This window comes from Schistocerca nitens, chromosome 2 (genome assembly GCF_023898315.1).
Source record: "Schistocerca nitens isolate TAMUIC-IGC-003100 chromosome 2, iqSchNite1.1, whole genome shotgun sequence".
NCBI lineage: Eukaryota > Metazoa > Arthropoda > Insecta > Orthoptera > Acrididae > Schistocerca > Schistocerca nitens.
In genome coordinates this window covers 126,530,979-126,553,957 of record NC_064615.1, presented here as the reverse complement: position 1 = coordinate 126,553,957, position 22,979 = coordinate 126,530,979, and the positions used below count along the sequence as shown (strand labels likewise).

General features: G+C 41.5%; 1 protein-coding gene across 1 annotated transcript in view; it reads right to left on the bottom strand.

Moving 5' to 3' along the window:
• Window positions 1-1,539: 1,539 nt before the first annotated feature.
• The window catches only part of LOC126234871 (uncharacterized), a 190,501-nt gene continuing 169,061 nt past the window's right edge, over window positions 1,540-22,979 (bottom strand). Inside the window, exon 6 of the mRNA XM_049943612.1 lies at window positions 1,540-1,595. Within this exon, the coding sequence (XP_049799569.1) occupies window positions 1,540-1,595 (56 nt within the window). The remainder of the gene's footprint in view (window positions 1,596-22,979) is intronic.

Sequence of the window (22,979 nt, the reverse complement as noted above, 5' to 3'; positions counted from 1 at the left end):
CAGGATTCGAACTTGCGACCGTAGCGGTCGCGCGGTTCCAGACTGTAGCGCCTTTAACCGCTTAGCCACCCCGGCCGGCAAAATGCGATTTCATTTTGTAAAGAAAATGTTCAAACTGAGAGTTAACGTTGCATCAATGTTGAGAGTGTGTAACACGCCCGGGAGTACAAATGGGTGGGGTACCTTTAAACTGTTTGTCGTTTCGCTTCTTGACCGTGTGCCCTGTCCACACCACATACCTGATAATACCGCGGCGGTCCTATTCTTCTGCTGCACACTGCTGCTGGCTTGCCTGAAATTATCTATCTAAATATGCAAGCGGGTCTAGGGGAGCCACTCAACGCCAAGCACAACACTTCCCTACGTCTGGTATGAACATCTATATTCTGAGACGATAAGAAATCACAGGTTGCACGGTTTACATTCTAATTCATAAATGTTTATTCCATTGAATGGTTGATTAATAGTGTACAATGTCACTCAGACGAGCGCACGCGTAACCGACACGACGCGGGTGATTGTTGATGCGGAAGCCGAATGATCGCACGAAAGCCCATACGCTCGTCACGCATACACAGATATTTGGTATTATTTCATCTGGGAGACCGAACACGGCGCGGATGATTTGGTGACGCGCGGCACTCCTCATTTTTAATTACTTCTTGACGCACTTTTCTCTGAATCATTTCCATATTTCATCACTTTACTGTACTAGCACTTGTAGCAACACTTCAACTTCCATATTAACAATGCCTCTCACATGCAGAGCTACCCACAACACAACATATGAGTTCTGTGTCCCGTGCTCGACTCTGCAAATACGTTGCCCGCAAAGATACTCCACAACTAAGCCAGCGATATGACAGTACGCTTATAAGTGTGAGGGATTCGTCTTAACGTCTTTGGGTAAGAATCATAGAGAAAATCACCTTTAGCCTTGTTAGTGTGGTCACGGGACATTCGAAGTAACATAAATAAAGAAAGGACGATGGAATGCAGTCATACGATCGGAAAGTAATTTCCGCAGTTGGGTTTGCCATCACGCAAGCGGAGCGCGTGGGGCTGCTCCTAGATGTGTGGGCGGCACCATCCAGGGCCATGTGTGGCTCGCTATCAGCGGGCCCAGAACGATACCATGGGGGCGTCTGTGACCACTTCGCTCTGGCAGCGATCGCATTTCCGTGCGCCGAGGCGAGCTCCCGCAGGAACCGTATATTACGCTGTAAAGTAGGCCAGATTTTACACAATTCTGTACTAGCACACAGTTCTAACTCCTAATTATTCTTTGAATCATCTCTAAATGCAACTCCCATCCTTTCCCCTTTTCCATTCCTAGCGCAGCCAGAAAAATATGATGGGATTATAAATAAGACAAAGTGTCAGTTGTCTTTTGCACCTGAATTTTTCTTCCGTAAAACATAAATGTTTTGCCTAATTTCTGTAGTTCACTTACGTACTCTGCAACTGAAATAATCATTACAATCATTTACTTCTCATAAATAATATATTTTCAGTCGTTTTGTTGAGATATTTAGAGTTTCATGGCAGAACATTTTGACCGTGGAACACGTGTATCAGCTGTTCTTCTCTAGCAACTGAGAAAAAAATACAACAAATACAAATAAGAAAAGTTATATACAGGGTGTTTAAAAAATGACCGGTATATTTGAAACGGCAATAAAAACTAAACGAGCAGCGATAGAAATACACCGTTTGTTGCAATATGCTTGAGACAACAGTACATTTTCAGGCAGACAAACTTTCGAAATTACAGTAGTTACAATTGTCAACAACAGATGGCGCTGCGGTCTGGGAAACTCTATAGTACGATATTTTCCACATATCCACCATGCGTAGCAATAATATGGCGTAGTCTCTGAATGAAATTACCCGAAACATTTGACAACGTGTCTGGCTGAATGGCTTCACATGCAGATGAGATGTACTGCTTCAGCTGTTCAATTGTTTCTGGATTCTGGCGGTACACCTGGTCTTTCAAGTGTCCCCACAGAAAGAAGTCACAGGGGTTCATGTCTGGCGAATAGGGAGGCCAATCCACGCCGCCTCCTGTATGTTTCGGATAGCCCAAAGCAATCACACGATCATCGAAATATTCATTCAGGAAATTAAAGACGTCGGCCGTGCGATGTGGCCGGGCACCATCTTGCATAAACCACGAGGTGTTCGCAGTGTCGTCTAAGGCGGTCTGTACCGCCACAAATTCACGAAGAATGTCCAGATAGCGTGATGCAGTAATCGTTTCGGATCTGAAAAATGGGCCAATGATTCCTTTGGAAGAAATGGCGGCCCAGACCAGTACTTTTTGAGGATGCAGGGACGATGGGACTGCAACATGGGGCTTTTCGGTTCCCCATATGCGCCAGTTCTGTTTATTGACGAAGCCGTCCAGGTAAAAATAAGCTTCGTCAGTAAACCAAATGCTGCCCACATGCATATCGCCGTCATCAATCCTGTGCACTATATCGTTAGCGAATGTCTCTCGTGCAGCAATGGTAGCGGCGCTGAGGGGTTGCCGCGTTTGAATTTTGTATGGATAGAGGTGTAAACTCTAGCGCATGAGACGATACGTGGACGTTGGCGTCATTTGGACCGCAGCTGCAACACGGCGAACGGAAACCCGAGGCCGCTGTTGGATCACCTGCTGCACTAGCTGCGCGTTGCCCTCTGTGGTTGCCGTACGTGGTCGCCCTACCTTTCCAGCACGTTCATCCGTCACGTTCCCAGTCCGTTGAAATTTTTCAAACAGATCCTTTATTGTATCGCTTTTCGGTCCTTTTGTTACATTAAACCTCCGTTGAAAACTTTGTCTTGTTGCAACAACACTGTGTTCTAGGCGGTGGAATTCCAACACCAGAAAAATCCTCTGTTCTAAGGAATAAACCATGTTGTCCACAGCACACTTGCACGTTGCGAACAGCACACGCTTACAGCAGAAAGACGACGTACAGAATGGCGCACCCACAGACTGCGTTGTCGTCTATATCTTTCGCATCACTTGCAGCGCCATCTGTTGTTGAAAATTGTAACTACTGTAATTTCGAAAGTTTGTCCGCCTGAAAATGTACTGTTGTCCCAAGCATATTGTAACAAACGGTGTATTTCTATCGCTGCTCGTTTAGTTTTTATTGCCGTTTCAGATATACCGGTCATTTTTGAAACACCCTGTATTTGTGACAGTAGAACGTTGCAATAGGTTGCGCTATTTTGTTGAGTGGAATACAGACGCTGAAGTCGAAATATGACCTTCCTCGCTTCGGCGAAACGCAACCTAATATTAATCTGCGAAAAAATTTTATAAAACAAATCACACAATCTAAATTATTTGCTGATGAGCCTAAGTATATTCCAGTTAAACTGAATTACAGCAATGCACTAAACATTTTACGGAAACCAACTGCGCTCGTATGATACATCACATGGTGTGTATATCGGAGACATTTCTTAAACAGCTCAGGACATTATATCCTTTTTCGATAAGAGATAGCGACGGTACCTATTTGCTTATGTGTTGTTCTTGTAGTCTTCAATCCAAAGGTGTTCTGATACAGTTCTCCACGATACATTACCTTGTGCAAGCCTCTTCATCTTCAAAATATTACTGTAGCCTACATCCGTAAGAAACTGTTTGGTGTATTCATCCCTTGGTCTCCCTCTACAATTTTTACACCCAGCCGCCACATTTCCCTCCATTGGCAAACTGACGTCTCCTTCGTGCCTCAGGATGCGTAATACAAACCAATGCCCTCTTTTAGTCAAGTTATGCCACAAATGTCTTTGCTCCCCGCTCGAATCAACACCCCCTCATTAGCTACTCTATCTACTCATCAAAGTATCAGCACTCTTATGTAACATCACATATCAGAAGTTTCTATTATCTTCTTCCTTAACGACTTGTCGTCCACGCATCGTTTCCGTATAAAGTAGTAGTCCACATAAATAGCTCAGGAATATTTCCCACCACATACATTTGTATTAGATGCTAACGAAGTCCTCTTTTTCATAAATGCTTTTGTTCATCTTGCCAGCCTGGATTTTAGATTCTCTCCACTTCGCTCATCATCAGTAATTCCGCCACCCAAATAACAAAACTCAACTGCTACCTTTAGTGTCTCATTTCCCAATGTAATTTCGTCAACATCGCATGATTTATGTCGTGAACTTTCCATCACCTTTACTTTATTTCCGTTGTTGTTAATGTTAAAACCTCTTTTCAAGGCATTATCCAATCTGTGCATCGGCTCTTCCTAGTGCACTACTGCCACTGACAGGATTACATGTTTTTCCTAGTCTTTTACTGAATCTTGGCAGAACACATGTTATCCTTAGTACTTTGCTGCCTCTGAGAGAATTACATGCCTTTCTTACTCCTTTGCTCACTCTGACTCAATTACATGCATTTCCTAACCTCTTGCTGCATCTGAAAGAACTACAGACCTTTCCTAGTCCTTTGCTGCCTTTGGCTGAAATACATGCATTTACTAGTCCTTTTTTGTCTGTGATAGAATTATTAGTTTTTCCTAATCCTTTGCTGACTCTGACAGAATTAATGCATTTCCTAGTCCTTGTATTGTTTGTGATAGAATTGTGCGCTTTTCTTGTACTTTGCAGCCTCTGACAGAATTACATTCAATCGGTAGCCCTTTGCAGCCTCTGACAGATTTAATGCTTTTCCTAGTCCTTCGCTGCCTCTGACAGAGTTACATACTTTTTCTAGTCCTTTGTTAACATTGACATAATTACACGCTTTTCCTTCTTCTTTGCTGTCGCTGAGAGAATTTCATGCTTCTAGACTTTTGCTGCATCTTTTTTTAGTCCTTTGCTGACTCTGGCAGAATTAATGCATTTCCTAGTCATTTTACTGTCTCTGATCGAACTGCATGTTTTTCCTACTTCTTTTCAGCCACTGATAGAATTACATACTTTTCCTAGTCTTTTCTGCCTCCAACAGAATTAATAGCTTTTCCCAGCCCTTTTCTGCCTATGATTGAATTTTATGCTTTTCTTAGTCCTTTGCTGCCTGTGAAAGAATTCAGTGCTTATCCTAGTCCTTTGCTGTTTCTGACAGAATTACATACTTCCTGCTTGGTTTCGTTTTACTACTTTCTCAATGTACATTCTGACGTCATAGATAAGGTAGAATCCTGTTTCACAGCCTTGTCAGCCTCTGCTCCCCGTTCATGTCCTTCGACTTTTATTACTATTGACAGGTTGTGAATAAGCTGGAATGAAATTCTTACTCTGCAGTGGAGTGTATACTGATATGAAATCTCCTGAGACATTAAAACTGTGTGTTGGACTGAGACTCGAACTCGGGACTTTTACCTTTTGGAGGGATGTGCTCTACTAACTGAGCTACCCAAGCGAGTGCATTTGGTATTGCCCGAGAACGGCAAAGGTTGCGTGTTCGAGTCTCGGTCCGGCACAGAGGTTTAATCTGCTACGAAGTTTCATGTAAATAAGCTTTCGCTCCCTGTGTGTTACACCTACAATACTCAGAATTTCAAAGATTGTATTCCAGGCAATAACGACTCAAGCTTTCCGTAAATCTGCAGATGCTTTGATGAAGTTACTTTTGTTCAACATAGGATAAACCTTAGGGTCATTATTACCGCGAATATTCCAACATTCCTTTGGAACCCAGACTGACCTTCTTCGAGCTCGCCTTTCTTTCAATAATACCATTCTTATGTAAGTAATTCTTGTCAGTATTTGTAAGATTGACTTATTAACCTGAGAATTTGATATTTACAGGTGATCCAGGTGTCATCATCTTAATTGAAGTCAGCTTTTAGGTATTCCTGCTTAAGGGAAGTCTCTCTAACAAAGGAACCACTTTTGACAAAGCTTAGGTATCCGAGTAATGAGGGAATTGGTATATTTCATCAAAATATACAAGGTATTAGAGATAAAGTTAGTGAACTGCTTGTAGATGTTGACTCTGAAATTATTGATATATCTGAACACTTCTTAAATAAGGAGATAATTCAAAGGCTTCCTTTACCAGGATACAGGTTGGCTGGCAGCTTTTCTAGGAGCTCTTTGCGGTGTGGGGGAGTAGCCATGTATGTGAAAAACGGCATCCCATTTGAGTCAATTGATGTTTCAAAGCACTGCACTGAAAAGGTGTTTGAATGTTGTGCAGGTGTGGTTAAATTTAATGGAGCTAAACTTCTAACTGTTGTTATTTATTGATCCCCAGACTCCGATTTCACAACATTTTTGCTAAAGCTAGAGGAGGTTCTTGGTTCACTTTATAGGAAATACAAAAAGTTAGTTATATGTGGTGACTTCAATATTAATTGTATAAGTGATTGTGCAAGGACAAGGATGCTCGTAGACCTCCTTAATTCATATAATCTTATGCAAACCGTATTCTTTCCAACGAGAGTGCAAGGGAACAGTAGAACAACCATAGACAACATTTTTGTTCATTCCTCATTACTAGAAGGCCATTCTGTCTGCAAAAAGGTGAACGGCCTTTCAGATCATGATGCACAAATTTAAACTCTAAAAGATTTTGGTACTGCAACACATGTTAAATATAGTTATCAACTGTTTAGGAAAGCTGATCCAGTTGCTGTAGAGACCTTTGTAAACCTTATCAAGGAATAAGAGTGCCAAGATGTTTATAGCGCTGAAACAGTAGATGATAAATATAATGCTTTTCTGAAGACTTCTCTCGTGCTCTTTGAAAGTTGCTTTCCGTTAGAACGTTCAAAACAGGGTACTAGCACAAACAGGCAGCCTGGGTGGCTGACTAGAGGGATAAGAATATCTTGTAGAACAAAGTGGCAATTATATCAGAACGTTAGAAAGAGGCAAAATCTAAATGCAGCAGCCCATTACAAACAGTATTGTAAGGGGCTTAAAAATGTTATTAGGAAGGCAAAAATTTTGTGGTATGCAGATAGAATAGCTAAGTCTTAGGATAAAATTAAAACCATATGGTCAGTCATAAAGGAAGTGGCTGGTCTGCAGAGACAGGTCGAGGATATAGAGTGCGTAGTGGGAATGTCCGTGTTACTGATAAGTCGCATATATGTACAGTATTTAATAATCACTTTCTGAATATACAAGGTGAACTAAATAGAAACCTAGTCCCAACAGGAAATCATATAGCGCTCTTAGAAAAAAGTGTTCCGAGACTGATATCTGAAATGCTCCTCCATGATACTGACAAGAGGGTGATTGAGTTAATAATCAAATCACTAAAGACCAAGGATTCTCGGGGAATGACGGGGTATCTAGCAGAATACTGAAGTATTGTCCTACGTATGTTAGCCCAGTACTTAGCAATATCTGTAACTTTTCCTTTAGGAGTGGTCGGTTTCCTGACCGATTAAAGTACTTGGTAGTGAAGCCACTTTATAAAAAGGGAGACAGGAATAATGTTGACAATTTTAGACCTATTTCTATGCCATCGGTGTTTGCTAAAGTTATCAAGAAGGCTGTATATACAAGGTTACTGGAGTATTTAAATTCACAGGTTTTGGACGGATTAAATAAAGGGTTGCGAACGCTAGGTGTTTTCTTTGATTTAACGAAGGCTTTTCACTGTGTTGACCACAAAATATTACTGCAGAAGTTGGACCATTATGGAGTAAGGGGAGTAGCTTACAATTGGTTCGCCTCTTACTTTAAGAACAGAAAGCAGAAGGTAATTCTCCGCAATATTGAGAGTGGTAGTGATGTTCAGTTCTAATGGTGCACTGTTAAGTGGGGCGTTCCCCAAGGATCAGTGCTGGGGCCACTGCTGTTTCTTATTTATATAAATGATATGCCTTATTGTATTACAGGTGATTCAAAAATATTTCTGTTTGCTGATGACACCAGCTTGGTAGGGAAGGATCTTGCGTGTAATATTGAAACAGTATCAAATAACGTAGTTCATGAAATAAGTTCATGGCTTGTGGAAAATAATTTGATGCTAAATCACAGTAAGACTCAGTTTTTGCAGTTTCTAACTCACAATTCAACACGAACCGATATTCTGATCAGACAGAATGGGCATATTATAAGCGAGACGGAACAGTTCAAGTTCCTAGGCGTTCGGAGAGATAGTAAGCTGTTGTGGAAAGCCCATATCCAGGATCTTGTTCAGAAACAAAATGCTGTTTTATTTACCATTAGCACAGTATCTGAAATAAGTGACAGTTCAACACAAAAAGTAGTCTACTTCGCATATTTTCATTCGCTTATGTCGTATGGTATTATTTTTGGGGTAATTCTTCTGATTCAAATAGGGTATTTTTGGCTCAAAAACGGGCTGTTCGAGCTATATGTGGTTTATGTTCGAGAACCTCTTGTCGACCCCTATTCAAAAGTCTGGGAATTCTGACATTGCCCTCACAGTATACATTTTCTTTAATGTCGTTTGTTGTTAGCAATATTTGCCTATTCCCAAGAGTTAGCAGATTTCACTCAGTTAATACTAGGCAGAAATCAAATCTTCATGTGGAATGCACTTCCTTGACTCTTGTGCAGAAAGGAGTGCAGTATTCTGCTGCATCCATTTTCAATAAGCTACCACAAGAATTAAAAAATCTTAGTAGTAGCCCAAACTCTTTTAAGTCCAAACTGAAGAGTTTCCTCATGGCTCACTCCTTCTATTCTGTCGAGTAGCTCCTGGAAGAGCTAAAAAATTAAGCAAATTCCAGTGTTACATTGTTGATTTTCTTTGTTTAAACTTAGGACTTGTCGCCCGAATATGTTTTTTATATTTTCATTTTATCTGTTTCTACTGTTCTTTCAGTTTTAATCCGCGTTTCATAACCTGTAATTTGTCCCTGGAAATGTTTTGTAATTTAAATTTGGTTTCGAAAATAAATGTCGTACCTTCTTTCATGACTTTTAAATCAAGTATTGTATATGATTAGGTTACACTCCACGCAAAATTCTACTAGACGGCTTCCTCTGTCATCCCAACACCCCTCCCCCCCCCAGTCCATATTCTCCTACTATATTTTATATTCTCCCTTCTTCTATCACCGAATTTCAGTCACTCATCAAAATGAAATTTTAGTCTCCCTTAACTTTCGGAACAAATTATTTTTTCTTATCACAGATTCATTCAATCTCTTTACCATCTGCAAAGCTAATCTTTTTTATTAAACTACTCCTATATTACCTCTCTTTAGTTTTGTACTTATAACCCTGTACTCACTTGATCAGAAGTCATGTTCTTCTTGCCACTGCGCTTCACCAATTTCCACTATATTTAGTATCAGTGTACCCTTTTTTTAAATTTTCTAACCTCCCTACTCGATTATGGAATCCAACATTCCACGTCCGAGCAGTTGAATGCCAGTTTTGTCTTTCTTCATGATGCCATGCTCCTGTGCAGTCATCTTCCGGAGGTCCAAATAAGAGACTTTTTATTTATTTTATTTTATGGCCTTCATTGGACCACTCTAGTAAAAAATACAAAGTTGTAAACAAGTTGTTACACAGGGAAACAATTTGGTTCAACAATAACTTAATATGATATTTAGGTAGTATAATTATTAGAGTCTATTCTTATATGAAAGGTGTTTTGCTCTTCTGTCTCCCAATATTTCTTCATTCTTTCAGATATTTTCTTTCTTTCTTCATCTGAGACCGCTCTTCCTGTCTCCTTTTATTGATTTTCATTTGTAGTCTGGTTTGTGGGTCTTGCAGTGTTCTGGTATTCTCTGTCTGGTTTTTTACGTCATCTACTGTAATTTGAAGTTGTTTTATATCTTCCTTAATTTCTGTGATCCATTTAATGTCGCTCTTGCTATTCCACAATTTTTGTATTTTTTTTTACTGATTCTGTTTTCTGGAGTTCTCATCAGATGTCCAAAGAATGAGATGCGTTTCTTCCTGATTGTGCTCATGACTGGTTCTATTTTCTTATATACTGTTTCATTTGATGCTATTCTCCAATGTCCATTTATTTTATACTGTTTATTTGTACATGTCCTAATTATTCTTCTTTCTATTTTTAGTATTCTGTCAATTACTGCTGTATTAGTTGTTTTGAAGATAGTTTCAACTGCATACGTTATATCTGGTTGCGTAACTGTTTTATAGTGTTTTAATTTTGCATATATGGACAGGCTTTTTTTTGTTGTATGTAGTTTTGGTAATGTAATTTGCATAAATCAGTTTTTTTATACTATTCTGCCATGATGGCTTCTCATTTACATTGTATGTTATTATTTCGCCTAAATATTTAAATTTATCAACAATTTTGATTTCCTGTTCTCCTATTGTAATTTTGTTTGCAAGTGGTGGATCAGTTACCATAATCTCTGATTTTTTCAAATGATATTCTAAGACATACTTTCTCCGCTATTTCTTCGGGTGATTTCGTTTGTTGCCTGGCTTCTTGAACGGTATTGGCTAGGAGAGCAAGATCATCAGCGAATCCCAAGCAGTTTAAGCTAATATCATCTTTTGCACTTCCAATTCTTATCATCTTTGGATTGTCCTTGTACCATTCTCTCATTATGTATTCCAGTGCACAGTTGAACAGTAATGGTGATAGGCAGTCACCTTGTCTTAAGCCTGTTTTTATGAGGAATGGTTCCGAAATTTCTGCTCTAAGCTTCACTTCTGATTTGGTGTTGGTTAGAGTGAGTTATATTATGTTAATTAGTTTTGGATGGAGTCCTAGATTTCTTAAAATTTTTAATACTGAAGGTCTGTGGAGACAGTCATATGCCTTCTTAAAATCTACAAATGTTACTGCCAGAGGTTTGTTCCGTTTCTTGTAGTATGCCATAATCAATTTTAAACTAATTATCTGCTCTGCACAGCTTCTCCATGGTCTGAAACCTCCCTCATATTCCCCTAACTCCTGTTCTAATTGCTCCTTCATTCTTTCATATAGGATCTTGGATAGAATTTTGTATGTGCAATCTAGGAGAGAGATTCCTCTGTAGTTGTCTGAGTTGCTCTTATCTCCCTTTTTGTGTAGTGAGTGGATGATAGCTGTGGTCCAATGTTTGGGAAATCGTTCTGTTACCCAAATTTTTGTTAGAGCCATGTGTAAGGAGGTCTTTACTGTGTCACTTGCATATTTCCACATTTCAACAAAAACCTGATCTTCTACACATGCCTTAAATTTTTTTTGTTCTTTAAGAATTTTTTCTATTTCTTGGGAAGTTGGAGGGTCTAGTTTGTTAGGTTTGGTTTTCATTGGGGTATTTATGTTGATATGTAAGGGTTCTTCGGGTTCCTCGCAATTCAGAAGTTTGTTAAATGCTTTTGCCATGATTTCTGCATTTTCCTTGTTACTGTGTGTCATTCTTCCATCTTCATCTTTCAGTGTAGGGGCCTCATATTGTTGTATTTGTTTCCCAAAGATTTTATAGTAGTCCCTGGAGTTGGTTTTATGATAATTACCTTCTACAGAGTTTATAATATCTTTATAAAATCCTCTCTTGATTCTTCTAATACTATGTGTGAATTTTTTTCTTTAATTTTTTAGGTTGATGGCATTTTCTTCAGTTTTATGTGTCTGAAACTTTAACCATGCTTGGTGTCTATCTTCATGGAATTTGTCACATTCTGATGTCCACCATGCATGTTTACTTCGTGGGTTCAAGGGAGCTAGATTTTCTGTTTCTTTTTCAAGATTAGGCACTAGTTGTTCTAAATCATCTGTTGATTTGATGGTTTGTGTTATTTGTTGGTACTTATTATTTTTAATTAGCCGATTAGTTTTTCCGGTCCTCTTCTTTAATGGAGTGAATTTGATTTTAAGTTTAACCATATAATGGTCTGAGCCTGTGTCTACTCCTCTCAGTACTTTAACATTGTGGATCTCCTTATGAAAATTTTTGTCCATACAGACATGGTCTAGCTGCCACTCGCCCTTCCTTTAGTCTGGATGTTTCCATGTTTAAGTTTACTTGGCTTCCTCTTAAAGTATGTTGATTTAGATATAAGGTTGTGTTCTCTGCAGAGTTCTACAAGTCTTTGACCGTTTTTGTTCGTAAATTTATGTGGACTCCATTTTCCAATCATATCTTTATATTTCCTTTCTTTTCCCAACTGAGCATTATTTTATTAGTTTTTCCGGTCCTTTTCTTTAACGGAGTGAATTTGATTTTAATTTTAACCATATAATCCCAATAAGATTTTTATATTCTTTTATTTACTCTGTTCACAGTTTGTTCTAGAAGGTCCCAAAATTTATCTACCTCTTCCTTTGTTTTTATTAGACAATTTTTTTCATTTGTTGGGGCATGAGCATTTATTATTGTATAGGTTTTATTCATTGTTTTAAAGCTTAGAGTCGCAATTCTTGGTGATACTGCTTGGAAATCCGTTACTGAATCTATTATTTTTATGTTTACTAAAAACCCTGTTCCAAACTGGGGACATTGTTTCATTGCCCTCGGTCCTGGTTTCCCATTATAAATTCTGTATCCTTGTGATTCGAATGGGTCCTCTGTGGTGTTTCTCATTTCTTGGACCCCTGTTATTAAAATTTTTTGTTTATTTAGTTCATCTGTGAGCTCCTTGAGTTTTCCGGTCTGAAGTAGTGAATTTATGTTGTGTGTTGCTATATAATTTATTTGCTGACATCTTGGGCTGTCGGGTGTTCTGCCGGATATCAGCGTCGTACTTGCACGATATTTCGGTCACGTAGCTCGTAACCTTCATCAGGTGCGACCTGAGTTCAGTCTCAGGTCGCACCTGATGAAGGTCACGAGCTACGTGACCGAAATATCGTGCAAGTACGACGCTGATATCCGGCAGAACACCCGACAACCAAGATGTCATTAGATCGCCGGGAAAGCCTGAAGAGTTACAATTTATTTGCTCATGTTTAATCTTCTTTTTGTGTTTTAGTGTGCATTTGGATGGTTGCAAACGCTCCGATTCGTTGCTGTCTTCTAGTTGACTACCCACCGAATCCGATGTAGCCTTTTCCTGCCTTTTTGAGGACGGTGGAATTTTTTTCCTAAAAGACCTTTCCACTTTTGACTTTCGAAGGTTGTCAACCTTAGTTGGAGCAAGCTCCGATTTACAACTACGGTTGTTAACCGAAGAGGGTGTGTTTGGTCCACGAGAGCTATTTTATTTCACTCAAGTCCGCCAGTAAACCGGTGAGGATTTCCCTATCCTCCACCTGGGACGCGCCACGTAGGAGTGTCACCTCTCCTCCTACTATGACAGCATAGTAGGTTCGTGGCAAATAAGAGACTATTTAATTTCCGGAATATTTTACCCAAGAGAATGGCATTATCATTTAAGCACACAGCATAAGTGCATCCTCTCGGGAAAAGTAAGGGCTGCAGTTTGCTTTCAGCGTTCGCAGTACCAGCATAACAACACTGTGCTGGCTAATGTTACAAGTCCATATCTGAAAATCATCCAGATCGTTATGTCTGCAATTACTGAAAAGGCAGCTGCCCCTCTTCAGCAACCAAGGGCTAGTCAGGCCTCTCCATAGAGACCTCTTCATTAGGTAACACCTACGGTATGGCTGTCAGCGTTATTGAAGTACCCAAGCCACCACACCTGCGGCAAGATAAATAGTTAGTGCGTGACTACTGCGATTAATAGTTCTATTTTTTTTCTCTGTATTACAACGCGGCCCATGTGAAATGAGACTACAGTTTTCTATATTGTTGACGTAGTGATCGTTTGTAATCCAGCTCGCTCACTGAGTTCAATGTCATGTCCCTTGTATTGCAGATGACTTTTGACACGGTTTCACATTACAAGTTCACCGGTAACATACGCTCTAATGAATATCTAAGCTAATGTAAGATTGAATAGGGAATTTTTTGTCATGTAGAATATATAATGAAGGAGAAAATCGCAACAAAAAATAATTAATGTTAAGTAATGAAATTTCGGGAAAATTTTTGTCTGGGTAACATATTTAAGTGATTAACATTGCAAGACCAGAGGTTAGTGTAATTTTGAGATAATGCAAATGTGAAAAGGTGGTACATCAATACACGGTGTAACCGCCAGAATGTTGAATGTAAACATGCAGACGCGTGTGCATTATGTTGTACAGGTGCCTAATGTCACTGTGGGATGGAGTTCCAAGGCTGTTGCACTTGGTCAGCCATTACAGGGGATGGTTAATGCTGTTTGTGGATGACACTGTAGTTGTCGTCCTACTATGTCCCACGTGTGCTCGATTGGAGACAGACCTGGTGGTCGAGCAGACCAAGGCAACATTTCGACACTCTGCAGAGCGTGTTGGGTTACTGTAAGATGAATGGCAGCACAACAGGTCGAATCACCAGACTGACGAACAAAGGTGCAGTCATTTACAGTCAGGGTGCGTGAGATAATAATGAGGTGCACCTGCTGTCATACGAAATCGCACCCCACACCTTAACTCCAGGAGTAGGTCAAGTGCGTTTAGCACGCAGGCAGGTTGGTTTCAGGCCCTCAGCTGGCCTCCTAACCAACACACAGTCATCACTGACACCAAGGCAAAACCAGCTTTCATCAGAATACACGAAATACCTCCGTCCTGCCCTCCAATGAGCTCTCGCTTGGCACTACTTAACTCGCGTATGGCAGTCGTTTGAGGTCAGTTGAATGCACGCTGCACGGCGTGTGACTCCGAACTGTCCTTGGAGTAACCGATTTGTAACAGTTCTTTGTGTCATTGTTGTACCAAATGCTGCTCGAACAGCTGATGCAAATGCAGTACTGTGCGCCATAGCCATATGCCAAACACTATGGTGTTCCCTGTCGGTAGTGTCACTGTCCGTGCGGAGCCCGGTCTTCTTTCGACCGGACATTCAGTTGACCACTGCTTCCAGCAGTCACATACAGTGGCTATATTCCTGTCAAATCTTTCTGCAGTATCGCAAAAATAACATCCAGCTTCTCGTAGCGATGTTCAGGACCATGTTCAAACTCAGTCAGGTGTTAATAATAGGATTTTCGTCACCTTAAAGGTTTTCCTGACTAACATCAACTCATCACGTCCAATCTCGCAGGTAAATAGCTCTCACGACCGTTACAGCGTGTATTTAAAGCAAACCTGATTCGCATTCTCACAGTGATGCTGCTAGTGCCTCTCTAATGAGTTGGCGCAAAATTTTAATGGAAATCGTCTTTTAGATGTAGAAACACGCCTACCAACTTTCGTTTGTTTCGTATAACTCCCTCTTCGTGTCGCGTCTTCTTTAGCGTAATATTTAGTTCGGTATGATAAATTCTCACTAAAAGCAAACGCAACCTATGCCACTACACGACAGCTGCTGCTTAGTACTGCATAAACTACAGAAACTAAAATTCCCGAAAACAACCCATAGATAGATCTTGTCGATTATTAAATGATGATCTACAGGGTGGGGTAAATAAAAGTGGCTGGGGCGAATAGATACCATTGGATGTGATATTCTGCATATAGCCAGCATTAATGGAGGAGGAAAAGACCTACAGTTACTTCCAACAGGACGGAGCAACTGTCCATGTAGCCGATAGAACCGTGGAGCACATTTACACAATCTTCAAGCCTGACAGAGTTCTCAGCAGTGGTCTGGGCCACCCACATCACCTGATCTGTCAGTGTGCGATTACTTTGTGTGGGGAGCCCTCAAGTCTACGGTGTATCGCAACAACCCACATAGTCTTCAAAAACTGTAGCACAACATTTCGGATGAGATCACAGCAGTTCCGGAATCCAGCTTCGATCGCCTTCAGCAACTTGCTGACCAGGGCCCAAAAGTAGCAGGATGTGAATGGTGGTCACTTTCAGCATCTGCTACAGTAAGGTTAGTGTTGTATTTCCTTTCCTCTGTTGTGTTTCTTCGTACCCTGGAACTCTGTTCTCGGGGCCATTTTTATTTGCGCCACACTGTGGTTCTATGTACCGCAAGTTAATGCAAGTTGTTTGACAGTAGGGACATTTTATACGAGGGGGAGTTGGAAAATAAGTTTCCCCTGTCGATAAAGACGACACGGCAGGTCAACGTGCGCGTGAAAGACACCGATACACCACTGGGTAGAGGTCGACTGTGATCAAGCAGTTGGCGCTGTCACAGTGCCTGCGCAAAGCGGAGGCCAGCCGCTTAGTATTTTTCCGAAGCTATGGAGAGAAGGAGTGTTTTGGAGTAGTGGTCAAAGGCGGAAGGACGGAAGTTCAAATGGTTCAAATGGCTCTGAGCACTAAGGGACTTAACTGCTGAGGTCATCAGTCCCCTAGAACTTAGAACTACTTAAACCTAACTAACCTAAGAACAACACACAAATCCATGCCCGAGGCAGGATTCGAACCTGCGACCGTAGCGGTCGCGCGGTTCCAGACTGTAGCGCCTAGAACCGCTCGGCCACACCGGCCGGCAAGGACGGAAGTGAGAGCTAGGAACGTGGAGTATCAGGTACAGAGATTCATAACTGCCTTGTTGAGGTGTTTGGGTCAGGTGTGATGTCGAGGCAAATGGTGCGGAGATGGTGCCAGCGATTCAGTGATGGACGTCAGCTAGTGCAGGACATACCGAGACTTGGACGAACGCGCACGGCCACTACAGATTCAAATGTCAGGAAGGTGGTTGAAATGATTAAAGCGAGCCGGTGTGTCACCATCGATGGATCAGTGGCAGAACTTGGAATCAGACATGAGCGAGCTCACAAGATCATCCACGACATTCTTCGATAGAGGAAGGTGTCACTACGATGGGTGCCCCGCCAACAGACCCCGACACACATGGAACAACACGTGGCGTTCACCCTGGAACAGCGCGTGCGTTACCATGAATCTGGCAATGACCTTCTGTTTCGAATTGTGACGGGGAATGAAACGTGAGTCCACCATTACGCACCCGAATCGAAGGCCGCATCCATGGAGTGGAAACATCCGTCGTTACCTGTCCGAAAGAAGTTCAAAAGCACTCCGTCGGCAGGTAAAGTGCTACTCATCGTTTTCTGGGACGCCAAAGGAGTTTTGCTGCTGGACTTTCTGGAGGATGCAACCATCAATGCTGAGCGGTACTGTGCCACTCTGTCGAAATTGAAAGAGGTGATTCGGAAAAAGCGGCCTGGCCTTCTCAGATCTGGCGTTCTGCTGTTGGATGACAATGCGAGATAACACACGGCGACGGCAACGCAAAACCATATTGCAGCTCTTGGTTGGGAACGCCTACACCATCCGCCTTAGAGTCCGGATCTCGCACCAAGTGACTTCCGTTTGTTTCCTGCTTTGAAGAAGACTCTCGACGGAAGGCGCTTTGGCAGCAATTCTGACGTCAAACAAGCCGTTCAACGCTTCTTCCGAATGCAACGCCCTGATTTTTTCCTGGAAGGCTTTTTGAAGCTTATAAAGCGGTATGACAGATGTCTCAATGTACTTGGAACTTATGTATAAAAATAAAGATGACACGTCGTGGTTGGTAAATTAACATCTAACGCTGAGGCGTGAAAGAAACTAGTACAGGCATACTTATTCAAATACAGAGGTCTGTAAAGAGTCAGTATATGGCGCTGCGGTCGACAACGCCTATATAAGACATATCTCCATGACTGGCCATTAAAATTGCTACACCAAGAAGAAATGCAGATGATAAACGGGTATTCATTGGACAAATATATTATACCAGAACTAGCATGTGATTACATTTTCACACAATTTGGGAGCATAGATCGTGAGAAATCAGTACCCAGAACAACCACCTCTGGCCATAATAACGGCCTTGATACGCCTGCACATTGTGTGAAACAGAGCTTGGATGGCGTGTACAGGTACAGCTGCCCATGCAACTTCAACACAATACCACAGTTCATCAAGAGTAGTGACTGGCGTATTGTGACGAGCCAGTCGCTAGGCCACTATTGACCAGACGTTTCCAATTGGTGAGAGATCCGGAGAATGTGCTGGCCAGGGCAGCTGTCGAACATTTTCTGTACCCAGAAAGACCCGTACAGGACCTGCAACATGCGGTCGTGCATTATCCTCCTGAAATGTAGGGTTTCGCAGGGATCGAATGAAGGGTAGAGCCACGGGTCGTAACACATCTGAAATGTAACGTCCACTGTTAAAAGTGCCATCAATGCGAACAAGAGGTGACCCAGACGTGTAAGCAATGGCACCCCATACCATCACGCCGGGTGATACGCCAGTATGGCGATGACGAATACACGCTTCCAATGTGCGTTCACCGCGATGTTGCCAAACGCGGATGCGACCATCATGATACTGTAAACATAACCTGGATTCATCCGAAAAAATGACGTTTTGCCCTTCGTGCACCCAGGTTCGTCGTTGAGTACACCATCGGAAGCGCTCCTGTCTGTGATGCAGCGTCAAGGCCAACCGCAGCCATGGTCTCCGAGCTGATAGTCCATGCTGCTGCAAACGTCGTCGAACTGTTCGTGCAGATGGTTGTTGTCTTGAAAACGTCCCCATCTGTTGACTCAGGGATCGAGACGTGGCTGCGCGATCCGTTACAGTCATGCGGATAAGATGCCTGTCATCGCGACTGCTAGTGATACGAAGCCGTTGGGATCCAACACGGCGTTCCGTATTACCCTCCTGAACCCACCGATTCCATATTCTGCTAACAGTCATTGTATCTCGACCAACGCGAGCAGCAATGTCACGATACGATAAACCGCAATCGTGATAGGCTACAATCCGACCTTTATCAGTGTCGGAAACGTGATGGTACGCATTTCTCCTCCTTACACTAGGTATCACAACAACGTTTCACCAGGCAACGCCGGTCAACTGCTGTTTGTGTATGAGAAAGCAAAGGGAGGACGAGTAAGCAACTGCCGCAAGGATATATGAACTTTCCAATATAGCAGACAGGCACGCCATCTTCGACATCAGCATCACGTTACTTCAAAACACTGACTATTTGTCCTTGTATAAAGACATAACAAGTAACAGTCTACAAATACATCACAAACTGTATACCGAAGAACATAGCAGAACAAGTTTGTTATCACCATCAATGCTAGACGTGGAATGCAAGTGGTCTTCTTTATTTTATTACACACATATGTTCTCACGGTGGTGAAATACCTTCTCCTATATTGACAGCACATGCAGAACAACTAGTGGCAAAAGGTGGGTTCACATTAATGGACTAACGGAGATTACAGGCGCTACAAGATTTGCATGAAAGTTTATCATACAATAGTATGGTCGCACCTGGACTATGGAAATGTACGCTACACATCTGCGAAGGACATCTTACTACAAAAATTAAATAATGTATAGTATAAGGTGGTTACAGAATGTATGGCACCAAGAAAACAACGCCAATGTGTGCCTCGCCTATATAAATTAACGAACAATCTACAGCAGCGCTGATGAGACAGTCTAATTTCAGGAAGAATCTCAGTTAGTTCAACATTCAGGAACTTACCGTAATTTGCTAGCGCATCCAAATATTGGCTGTGCAAGCATCATCCTCCGTTTGCAAGAGAAAAGTTAGAGGCAGCAGCTCTCTGCATTCTAGCTAGTTCTGCACCACGACTACTCAAGTTTGAGTGAAGTTAGCTGCTGCACGAACTTAAAGTCGGCGCCGAGAGGCGATCGCGTTACTTGACTCGTTCAAACAGCGATGGCTTGTGTCAACTCCTAGCCAAGCACCCACAGCCAACGGTACCTCGTACTGGCGTTTCGTTGGTTGGGGATTAATGACAGCAGAATTTGTAACATTCCTCTGGTTCCCTGCGCTTTTTTCCTCGTATGTGAAAGCGTATGCTTAAAAACCGTACGTCAACGATCAATGTGCTTCGTAATATACTGAAGAGAGTATTTCTGGATTACTTCACTCTGCATCACATCAAATGAGGGAAATTCAGTATGTGTTCCTAACTTTTGTTGTTGGTTTAAAAAATACTCTTAGATGTCATTTATCACGCACAGTCTTTTTTTCATAATGGAATAAGGCCTTGTTTAGGACAGAAAGCTGGGTAAACGAAAATGGAGTGTTTTATGCGAGTGGGTAGCCGGCCCAAGATTAAGCATTGCAGTGCTAAGGTGTGACTAAATCGGTGACGTTTTGCGTCTGGAACTAAGAACACCTAGGATTAACCGCTCCCAGACAACACAAGATTATTCTTTCCACGACAACATTCAAAATGTACTTGATGAAGCAGTTTGCAAGGGCTCTTCCACAAACAGTATCCTGGTTTAGGTACCTTTCTATGAAATTTTCTTTCATCACTCAAGAAATATTGAAATTTGGTCTCCAAATTCACAAACTGTCGAAGGATCACGAATTTTAAACTTAGATAAAAAGATGCATTGGCTACCTTCAAGTCTGTTACTAGAACTTTCTATGCCATAAAAAATATACAACTTACAAGAACATTGTCAAAACTAAGTTGTAAAATTTTAAGAAGTTCCTACATTCGCACATTTTCTACATTCCTGAAAGGCTGGGACATTATAGTGAAGAACAAGGATACTGCTTCTACCACGCCCTCAATTTTAAGAAGTTCCTACATTCGCACATTGTCTACATTCCTGAAAGGCTGGGACATTATAGCGAAGAACAAGGAAACTGCTTCTACCACGCCCTCAAAGGTGTTGAAGACAGACAGTAAAGATTGAAGTTCTATGAGTAAAACAAAAAAGAGGAAATCTGAAAATTGAATATAACAGAGTACTCATAATCTTGATAAGACAACTGTCCCAAATGTTTTTTATGTGCCCGTAAAACATATGCCCATGACTGAAATTGTATTTTAGTATTTGTGCTTCAATTAGTTAAACCTTCAAAATAATAGATATTATGCTGAAGAAATACTGACGTGATTGAACTAAGAGAAATTTCGTAATCAGCATTACACACTGACTCCAGAATACTTACTTTCAGAAATCATTTGACAAAAATTTTAAAATTGCGTGCTTATGTTACAGTTGCTTCGTGCCAATTTTGACCGTAAATCAACGAGTACGAAACATAATCTGTCTAATGATACTCCATTCTTAACCGATGTGCACGTAATTGGGTATGTGTTGCTTGCAAATAGCTGACAGGCGGGATTTATTTGATTATAATAAGCGCTCCAATATTTCGTAGAACCCAATTGAAATATTTTGCTTGGATGTAAATGAAGCAGCTGAATAGATTTCTAGGTTTTAATTAGATTAGTAAGACGGAAACTGATTTGTATCTTCCGCCAGATTAATTACGAACTATTGTATATTTATTAGTCAGTGATTTATTTTTGCTTCCCAGCATACGATGAATCCAAGCAGGTGAAGATACTTTTGAAGTACTACCTCTTATCATACATTATTACAGAAAAAGTTATTTTTTAATATTCTTCGTATCTTTTAATATATTAATTCTATTTGCCTGCGATTCCATATCTGCAAACACATATCTTCTAAAGCTTTATGTGTTTAATTCAAAATGGTTCAAATGGCTCTAAGCACTATTGGACGTAACATCTGAGGTCATCAGTCCCCTAGAACTTAGAACTACTTAAACCTAACTAACCTAAGGACATCACACACATCCATGCCCGAGGCAGGATTCGAAGCTGCGACCGTAGCAGCAGCGCGGTTCCGCACTGAAGCGCCTAGAACCGCTCGGTGACTGCGGCCGACTATGTGTTTAGTCTTTCTGATATTACAGAGTAATTAATGAAGTTCAGGATACTCGCAAACTAAAAAGAGATCGTAGTACTTACGAAACTGAGTTTCGCTAAATAGAACACTCACCTATCATAGTAACCCTTTGACTTTACTTTCAAAAAATTATAGATTCTAAATGCTTCCGGCACTTGCATACCTATAAAAATTATAAGGAAACTTTTCTCCTAACTCCCATATTTATCTCTAAAATAAAGTTCTCTCATTTAACAGATCATATTTAGGATTCAAAGTTACAGTCGTCCTGCTTTAGTTAGCATATGCTGTATTCCCTTGCATATACACATCTACTTCGAGTTGTATATATAACTGGAGGTTTCCTCGGTGCACTCCAGTGATAAAAACTTCGCCTGAAGATATTGGGTACGAAACTCACTGAAACGATGTGACAAGACAACGCCACCGCTCAGCTGATCACACCAGAAGATTTTATCATACTTCGAATCATCTTCCTCAACAACAACCAAAATAAACAGTAATCTATCTTATATGACTCCATACATGTGTATGACGTGTTCACCCAAACCTCGATTAATCTGAAGAAGATTTATTAAACGAAACGCGTAATTAATGAAAGCAGTCGCCACACAACTTGTGACTTTCATACCTTTTTACAGCGTACATAATACCACTGATGTGCAAGGGCCTTGCCGCAGTGGATACACCTGTTCCCGTGAGGTCACCGAAGTTGAGTGCTGTCGGGCGTGGTCGGCACTTGGATGGCTGACCATCCAGGCCGCGCGGCGCTGTTGCTATTTTTCGGGGTGCACTCAGCCTCGTGATGCCAATTGAGGAGCTACTCGACCGTATAGTAGCGGCTTCGCTCACGAATAACATCATAACGACCAGGAGAGCGGTGTGCTGACCCCACGGCCCTCCTATCCGCATCCTCCGCTGAGGATGACACGGCGGTCGGATGGTCCCCGTAGGTCACTCGTGGCCTGAAGGCGGAGTGCTTTTTATAATACCACTGATACAACCCTTAATTTGAGAAAGGGGGTTATACCTGAAAAATGCTATAAACATAGATTTGCCTTTCTTCAGTCTTCTAAGACATGTCGTAAGGTGTGAGAGGATGAATGAGCAAATGTATTTCTAGTTGCATGCTTGAGGGTAGCAGACAAGGCTGTCTGCTAGAGAACAGTAGGACCAACGTCGGAATAGGTAGCTACACTTTCTAAAAGCAAAGAGGTTTCTATCTTTAGTATGGTCCTGTCCGGCCGTTGTCATGTTGGTATAGGAAGCTGCCCCTCTGGCCACTTCCGTTTGTATTTGTGAGCCACCCCTCAGGAAGGGACCAGTCAGTTGGTCCGTGGCGAGCGTCTGAAGTGGTAAGATCTCCGGCTAAGCGCGTGTCTGCTAAGTCCGTAGGACAATGGATTTGTTAAGT